Source organism: Hirundo rustica, chromosome 9 (assembly GCF_015227805.2).
Source record: "Hirundo rustica isolate bHirRus1 chromosome 9, bHirRus1.pri.v3, whole genome shotgun sequence".
Taxonomy (NCBI): Eukaryota; Metazoa; Chordata; class Aves; order Passeriformes; family Hirundinidae; genus Hirundo; species Hirundo rustica.
Window position 1 is genome coordinate 16,639,198 of NC_053458.1, and position 9,037 is coordinate 16,648,234.

Sequence of the window (9,037 nt, forward strand, 5' to 3'; positions counted from 1 at the left end):
CATGCACAGTAAGTGGCTATCAGGGAAAAAAGGTTACTGCTGGTATCATACGAATCTAAATCCAGTATTTGTATTTCTTTGTAATTACATTTTATTTTAAATGTAATAATTTACCTTTTTTTTTTTTTTATGTACTGCCCATCTCTAACAGTATTACACCTAAAGAAACTGAAAACTACTCACCTGTTGAAGATATTTACTCGGAGAATCATTCTTTATTCCATCCTCTTCCCTACTACTATTTTTTCTCTTTCAGAATAGTTGTAATTCAATTAATGCATGTACATGTTAAACGTAATCCAAAATATGAATTCAGATACACTGTAGTGTTATAAATCAAGTATAACCCCTACAAACAAAGCAATTCCTTCTCTTTACCCCTCTCTAGTACTGAAACAAATTCATTCATCATGCTCATAAATTCAAAATTCATATTGACAAGTGTCAGCAGGATCACAAATCTTCATCATAAAAATGCTCTATTATTTTATAATTGTACTTCAAAGTAATTCCTGATGTTCTGAAGTCCCTGATTTTTGTATGCAGTCAGAGCACAGGGTTTCACTGTGTTACAGAACATGGTTTCAAGTTTGTGGGCCCTGTCACTGCTCTCTGGAATGCTGTAGTCAGGATACCCAGTACACCTGTTATTTTCCTTTAATTTGCTGACTTTCACCTTTGTGCTCCACAAATACTCAAAAATTCAGTATTAGAAATGTTTTACTTACATGTAATGTAGCATGACATTTCCATACCCTTGCAGAGCAGGATTACTTGGGTGGATTTGACCAACAGGAGAGGGAAATCAGATGTGAATCCATGTCTTGCCTGGAAGGAGTAATTTTTAAATTATTTCAATGTCTAATTATTTCAATGCTAACCAAACGATTTGCTACATAAATGTATAGAATTTTAAAATATATAAAAATGAGGTTACTTTCTTCTATTTTAAAAAGGCCCTAAAGAGTGATTAAAAAGAAAAAGCTTTTACTGAAATATCTAATTTTTGGTAAAAATACCAGTTTCAGAAGATAGTATGAGAAGCTAGACTCATGCCTGGGTAAAGAGCAGAGCTGGATACTATTGCTTTTTTAATGGTTCAGCATCCCAGCTCCTCTTGACCATGTGGAAGTATTATTTCCTCTTACATGATTAAAAAAGAAGCTCCAGCACGCTCACTATTTCTCTTTCACTGAAAGCGGTGCTGCCCCTTGCTTTCGCATTTTTGTCCTTGAATTGTGAAAATTCTGTGTTTATGTAAGTCCTGTGGAAAATAACTTGGTCTGTTCTTGCCCGGAAATAGCTGCAGAGTTCGCCGCCCATTGCGAACATTCCCTCGAGCCTCGGGCTCCAGCGCCGCGGGGCTCCTGAGGGCTGAGGGCCCAGGCTGAGGGCTGAGGACTGAGGGCGAGTGCTGAAGGCTGAGGATTGAGGGCGAGGGCTGAAGGCTGAAGGCCGAGGATTGAGGGCGAGGGCTGAAGGCTGAAGGCTGAGGATTGAGGGCGAGGGCTGAAGGTGAGGGCCGAGGATTGAGGGCGAGGGCTGAAGGCTGAGGGCCGAGGATTGAGGGCGAGGGCTGAAGGCTGAAGGCCGAAGGTGAGGGCTGAGGGCGGCCCCGCTCCCTTCCCGCCCCCCCCGCCGTGCCACGGCCTCCAGCCCCACGGCAGGACAGATTTCAGGGCGGGAAGGAGCCGGGAGAGGCCGGCTCTGGGAGCAGCTGGCACAGAGGCGAACGGAAACGCCCCAGCCGCCTCTCGCTCCTGCCGCCCCTCCGCTGGTTTTTAACCAGCTCTTTAATGTGTCCCTGTGCTTCAAACATCTCACCTCGTTAACTGGCAGGACGTATTTGTCGTCTCTCTTTTCCCAAACTTTTCAGAAGTAGTACCTCACTGCAGAGCTATTAAACCACCGGAAAAAAAATGTCAGAAAGTTGCGGGCAGGAGCGGACAAGGTGGATAACGACGGTCATTATAAGCACAGCACTGCAGGTAGGACACCTCTAGTTAAGACCAACATCTGACTCACTAGGAAAGGCTCAAAGAAGAATTTTCTATATTCTGTATATGGAAATATTTTATTCAGTGTCACTGAATACAGGCTTTTTCAGGATAAAACGGATATTAGTCTGAAGCTGCTTCTATTAGAAAACTGGTTCTTTTTGTGTGCAACTGTATTTTCTCCTAGCTACTTCCATATCTATTTAGTATTCTTGCCACCTGCTATTCTGAGTTACACTGCTTTAGGATATTCTCCTGACTCATCGTTTTTGCACTGCACTGATGCCTCTTTCAGTTGCTCTATAAATAATTCCATCAGAAATGTTGCTGAATTTTCTGAATTTCTCCCTAAGTACTTTATTTTTTCCTATACAGTATCAACATGGGGTAGACAATTACTCTGTAAGTACATAATTCAGTTTAAGATACTGACTCTTACAGATATTAATATATATTTTTCTCTGTTAACATCAGACGCCTTGACTCCGTTCCCAAGTAAAGTGAAAGGGTATGTCAAGGAGCTGGTAATTAGCTTCTGCAGCTGAGGCCAATTTCATGCCAGCTGGCAAGAATTTAGAGGCAAGAGAGCTTTGATTCACAAGCAGGGATGTCTTATGCTAGCTTGGCTGACAAGGTTATCACCCCATCTCCACTGTGTAAATGGGTGAACTGTGTTGAAGTAATTCCTGAATCACCTCCGTTTAAAGCCTTTACTTACTTGCCCACTCATTTTGGAATTTACAGCCTGTAAACTGTGCATGTTTGTGCCATAATATGGTGAGAGGTAAAGGATGGCAGTGATTTCATCAGCTGTGCCAGCATAACTCACTCCTAACCCAGCTCTACTCAAAACTACTGCTCTCAGTAAGGGATCCCCATAAGCAAAGCGGTGGAGGTAACTGAACACAAATCCAAGATGGCTTTTCTGTACTGGTTTTGGTTATGAACTACCATTTTCATATAGCTATTATTTATATTTGTACATTAAATAATTCAGCAGTGGCTTTGCAGCTGAGATTTTTTTCCCAGAATGTAGCTAAACCTTACAAGGAGTTGCCACTAAGTGTTCCCTTGCCAGACCAATTGAAAGCATGACATTTCTAGTTAATGTCTCCTTCAAGGTTCACTTGCAATCCAGATTTTCTGTTGTACTCTTCCACTAAATCATTGCACTTCCCTGTATGAGCAGGCTGGCTGTGTTTTGAATGGGTAGGTTAAAGAACATGTTATTAGCTAAAAAGGTTCAGTGATTTAACCTTTAATATATGTGTGTTCGTGCAGCTTCTGTGGAACATACTGCAGAAATGCTTTTTGCAGGCTGAAAAATACATCCAAACACATTCCATTCTGTAGATTATTATGCTGCATAGTGCAATGTTCTAGTTTTCCTGTGTGGATTGCATTCTGTCAAAAAGCTTTAAAGAAAATCATGTCCCATACAGAATTTCTGAACGATTTTCCAGCTGAGATGCTGACATCTGTGAAAATAATGCAGCCTAATTAATCAGTCATAGAAACACACTACTGTATGATCTTCAGTTCTGCAAATCCTCCCTTAGCACATCTTACCAAAAAAGACTGTAAAATGTTTGAGCTTCTTTATGCATTATGCAAGAGTTTCCTGAGACGAACTGAACGTACACATACAGAATTGTTACTCACTCTTTGTAACTTCCAATCAAATACTTCAAAAATTCCTTAATTGACCATGTTTAACATTTTAGTACTTTTTTAAAGTGGAATAAAAAATACTTTTTGAACAACAGTGCCAAAGGTCTATCTATAGTGGTTCAGCTGATGCTTTAAGAATATTTCTAACTCGTTGGCTGAAAACTTTTCCAAATAACCTTTTAAAATTCATTTAGGATCATGAAATTTCTGCAGTTCTGCAGAGGCAACAACACCGAGTTCGTTATTCAGAATCAGTGGAAACTGGATCTGTGATATTTCCTCTTTCTGGTACAGTACTTTAAAGTTTTTAAATCTTAAAATCCAAAGAAGTACAAATTCAGGCCAGTTAGTTGTGAGCTACTAAATAAATAAAACTAATAAAACTAAATAAATAAAACTAAACTAAATAAAATCTTCCTTGTTGGGCTGTTGTGCAGTAGTGGAAGGAGCTGTGCTATGATTGTGTGTAAATCAGAGGATGAAACAGGTAATGCTGGGGATTTAACACTTTCATTGTATTTTATTTTTTTGGACATATTATAGAACAGCTACATGAGATTGGGTGATCACCACCAAACTCTGAACTGTTCAGTAAATTTGTGTTATAACTGAGCAAACAAGCTAAATGCCACTAACACATAAGCTGCCATCAAGATTTTTAGTACACATGGCTGCAAATGTAAGAGTGAACCAACACCTTTGGCTTTCGACTTCTAAGTTGAATTTGCACAGCTGGTGTTAGCAGAGGAGGTGAGGAAAGGATTATTTGAGTGGATTTGATTAGGAAATCACTGAAACTGTAAACATGAAATAGCTGGTTTTCCTTTTTAGAACAGAAGATATTCTAGACATGTAGATGAGATACTTCCGTTTTCCTGAACCTTAAGGACTAGCACACATTGAGAGAGACTTTTGTATGCTCAGTTGTTAACCCTCCTACACTTCAGCCTTCTTGACTTTCCCTTTCAGAACAGCTGAGGTTGACAGAGCTGTAAGTTCATTTTTCATGGTAGACAGTTTAGCTAACTGTTAAGATTTTCCAACTGTTTCTTTCATTTAGAAACAGGACTTCCTGAGATTTTCAGTCAGCTTTTACATTTGCCCAAAATTCATTCCATTATAGCAGCTTGTTCCTGAAGCATGTGCTCTCAAAGGCATTCAGATATGTCTACTTGTAGCAGATTGAATAGTTGGTGGTTTTTTGGTGTTATGGTAGAAATATAACCTGAGATATTTGTAGTTTTATCTTAAAACTACTAGTCATCACTGGCCAAATGTCCCTGTCAGAGATGTGGAAATGCATTCGTGTTCTGTTCCACTGCATTTTACACTAATGGTTGGTTTAAGACTTGTTCTTCCCAGTTTGTGGTGAGAACTTAATCCCACTGCTGCCATGACCTGTACACTTACAGCAGTTTCCTCAATAGGCATTGCATTTATACTGTCAGACACACAAGACTTGCTTAGGACAGGGGAAGAAGAGTTTTCCAAAACGATTCAGAAGTTCATAAACATTCATCGGAACAGCTTTTTGGTTTTGTCAGCTGCTCTTCATGGACCAGAAGAATGGAGTGTCATGTTCAGGATTCAGAGAAGGTATGATTTCAACATCAAACTGAACTTATTACTGAGCAGAAATGAAATAGCAGTCTTGGATTTGGAAATATTATTTTAGGAATAAATAGGACAAGAGGCGATGGACAGAAACTGAGGAACAGGAAATTTCACCTGAATATGACGAAGAACTTCCTCACTGTGAGGATGACTGTGCACTGGAACAGATTGCCCAGAGGGTGTGGCGTCTCGCTCACTGGAGATTTTCCAGAACCATCTGGATGTAATCCTGTGCAGTGTGCTCTGGGATGACCCTGCCTGAACAGGGAGGTTGGAGTTGACACACTGTGGTCCCTTCTGACCTCACCCTTTGTGAATTATTTCAGGAATACACAAATTTTATTTTATTAATGCACTGTAAAAAAACCCCAAACATTTAAAGCATTTGTTTATTAATAGCAAATAAAAAGAATACCAAGTGAATCCATCTGACGTATCACAGGTAACAAAAGAGGATGTTCCTCAAAACATAGTGAATAAGATTCCTTTCAATCTTTTTAGGGCTATGTAATATAATTATTTTTAAAGTTTTGAATTGGAAAATTAAACGATTTTCTTAGCTCTGTAACCATATTTTCATCGTCATTCTCAAAACAGAACAGGCAAGTTTACATCATAAGAAAAGGCTTTATTATAAAGTGAAGATTTTTTACCAGCTGTTTACTTGGAACAACATCTATTTCACTGTGCTAGAACAATTAAATAATCAGTGTTATTTTACACCAAAAGTATAAAAATATATTAAAACTGATTTTTTAAAAACTTTTGATTTCTAATGAAGTCAGAAAACTCGCATATTTTAGTACATACCTGCTGACAAGAACGATCAGATTATGCTCCATGCTTGTAGTCAGAATTATTTTCTTGTAGGTACAGTAGCCCTAACTGCAGTCGATTGTTATTCTTGGCCTCAAAGAAGTGACTGTTCTAATGAAGCCTTTGATCTTTACCTCCTTGAGGTAACTAGCACCAGTTTCATTAAATCCTGGGCATACTGCCAAATGCTGATGAATAAAGAGTGCATGAGATGAAATGTAAGAAATCCATTACCCGTTTGTGAAAATGTTGTAAATTTTCATGAGAGGTTTTAAAAGTTCAGCCACCATTCAGCAAGACCGCATTATTCAGGTGATGGCAATGCTAATTCTCAATCTACTTTGTGGTTATGTACAATGGGTATTGTGCACATGCTGATCACTAAAATGTGATGTTTTAGAACTGTATTCCATTTGGAAGGTCAGTAATTTTATTAAAATAAAAAATGTTTTTTCATTGCAAGCAATATCAAATTGATGTTGACAAGGGACAATTATGTGTGTGTATATTTATTTATTTATTTATTTATTTTTATTATTATTTATTTTATTTATTTATTTTTTTAATGCATGTGCTTTTTTTACTACCTGGCAGCTTGAAGTTCTGCTATTGCTTGTAGATAACTGACTGAGCTTCTCCTGGTAGGGTTAAAACTTGTGCCATGTTCTTTGAAACTACAAGCCACCTGTTGGATTTGTTAAAAACAAAGCCCCTTAGTATTATCGAGTTGTCTTCTACTACTGCTTCTTTCTGTTTATCTATGGTTTTGCTGCAGTTGGGGAAGGATTATTTTTTATTATTATTTACAAGAAAATGGTAGGATTCTTGTTAACAACATGAACACTTTATTTAAAGTTGCATATAGCATGAGGGAAGAGGGAGAAAAGTAGTGTTTATCATCACAGCTGAAATGAGCATTCCACAAATAACCTCAGTACAACTGGATGGTAAGTTCTAAACACCTTGGAGGAAAGGCCAGACATGTTCAAATGCCCAGTATTCTGTCCATCAATCAAATTAATAATGTTAAACTTAGACCTGCTGTTATTGGAAGCAACACTGGTTATAGAAATAGATTTTCATAGATCTAGGTAAGTACATGTAATTGTTCTTTTGTTGCACTTTGTTCATTCATGCTTTGTTTAGCCTGTTCTAGTACCAGCAAAATTGCATCATTTCCCTGATCTCTAAATGTAAATCCAACCCTTGTTCCTTTATCACATTTTAGCAAAACTCACCAGGGACCTAAGTGCCTATGCTTAGAGAAGGACAGTGCCTGTAACATTTAGTTTTGCTAATTAGAAGCAAGGGCAGACAAGTTCAGATGAGATGCCTTACCAGCAGGAGGTCTTAATGTGAGCGAGTCCACGTCACCAGACAGATTGCGGGGAAGAACAGGTGGCAGGCACAAGGGGAGGCCACAGGGGACTATGCAACTGAGCAGCTGGGCACTTCATCTGCATTATTTAAATTCATTTTGGTTATTTACAATTCCTCATTCATTGTTGTGAAGTCCCTCTCCTGTTTCAGCTCTACAACAGAAAACAGCAGCAAAGGAAACGTCATTGTGACTTAAGGTGCGGTTCTTTGGGAGAGGCTCTGTGCTTGCCTGTGCTTTGATGTCTCTTCCATAACCTCACTGAATGAAACTTATGCTACTATTTTAAATCTTCAGATCCCCTTCTCAAGAATGAATGCATATGAATAATACTATTTATAGAAAGAGTTCATTTTAGGTTAAAGTACTGAGTGAACAAGTCTTTACATGAAAGTAGTGGAATTATCCCACTCTTAATCGATTGTGTCTGGAATACAGGTTGTTTTATTTATAGCACACTACAAAGATTTAGTTCAAATTCTGAAGTATTTTTAGCACAGTGTTTTTAGATACTTTGCTGTGTTCTTCCACAGCCATAAAAACAACCCAAATATTTTTTATTTCCACTGAAAAGTCTTCCATCAATATCACAGAAGAGGGTTTATCTCTCTCTGAACATACATATGCTTAAGAAGTGCTGATTGATGGTTGAAGAGACCTAGATAAAGAAATGAGCCCTTCCAAATCCCAACTAAATAAGTGGTTCAGAAATGGGACAGATGGCTTTATAAACAGCATGAATGCTCCACTTGCCTTTCAAGATAAAAGCAGCCTTCTCTGTAAGTAGAACTGCACACTAAAAAGCTGTTTGCATCATGTGGGAATGCTGTTTGAGTTTTATGGCATAACAAATTAAATATATATTCTAAAAGTAACCTTATTTATTTTGATGTGCAGATTCCTGGGCAGCAATTTACGTGTAATACCAGTTCATAATCCTGCCGAAACTGTTAAATTAATGCTAGCTATGGCTAAGGTAAGTCCAGTTGCATACACTTAAAAATATTTGTGTATTACTCAGGAAAAGCCAAGAACTATAAAATACTTGGTTTTCCTTAATGGAACTTTTTGTGTTGTACTGACCACAATCCATTAATACATTAAGCTAGGACTGGTACTCTGATGCATTAGCTGAGTCTTTAAACTACTGTTAAAGGTAACCTATTAGCTCTTAATAGCATCTAAGAAAAGAAATTAGATATTTAAGAGCTTGTTTGGCTCCTAGTTACCATTGTTAATTTGGGTTGTCTTCATTTACTGTTAACTCCTGTTGAAATGCTATCACTTCTGTGTACAGCATTCCTGAACACCTACTTCAGAACACACGGTTCAAATTTCACTGCTGAATAATTTTGCATTTCTACTACTGGAAAACTAAAATGTTGAATATTCTATTACCCAGAAGATACCTACTCATATTAATTTTCTTTTCTCTAAGATAACTTCCAAGCCACAAGCAGATGATACTCGTTGCAAAATGGAAATGACAAAAGCCCAAATAATAGAAAAAAGTCCAGTTTGGAAGATGCTTCAGGAGTATCAATCGGACTGTAATTAAGTT

General features: G+C 38.0%; 1 protein-coding gene across 1 annotated transcript; it reads left to right on the forward strand.

Annotated features, from left to right (window-relative positions):
• The first annotated feature begins 1,325 nt into the window (after positions 1-1,325).
• Positions 1,326-9,037, forward strand: C9H1orf146 (chromosome 9 C1orf146 homolog). The gene is made up of 6 exons (XM_040072785.2): positions 1,326-1,515; positions 1,877-1,988; positions 3,863-3,956; positions 5,096-5,264; positions 8,374-8,452; positions 8,915-9,037. Exons 2-6 carry the CDS (start codon positions 1,920-1,922, stop codon positions 9,032-9,034), a joined length of 531 nt encoding a protein of 176 aa, XP_039928719.1. The 5' UTR covers positions 1,326-1,515; positions 1,877-1,919; the 3' UTR covers positions 9,035-9,037.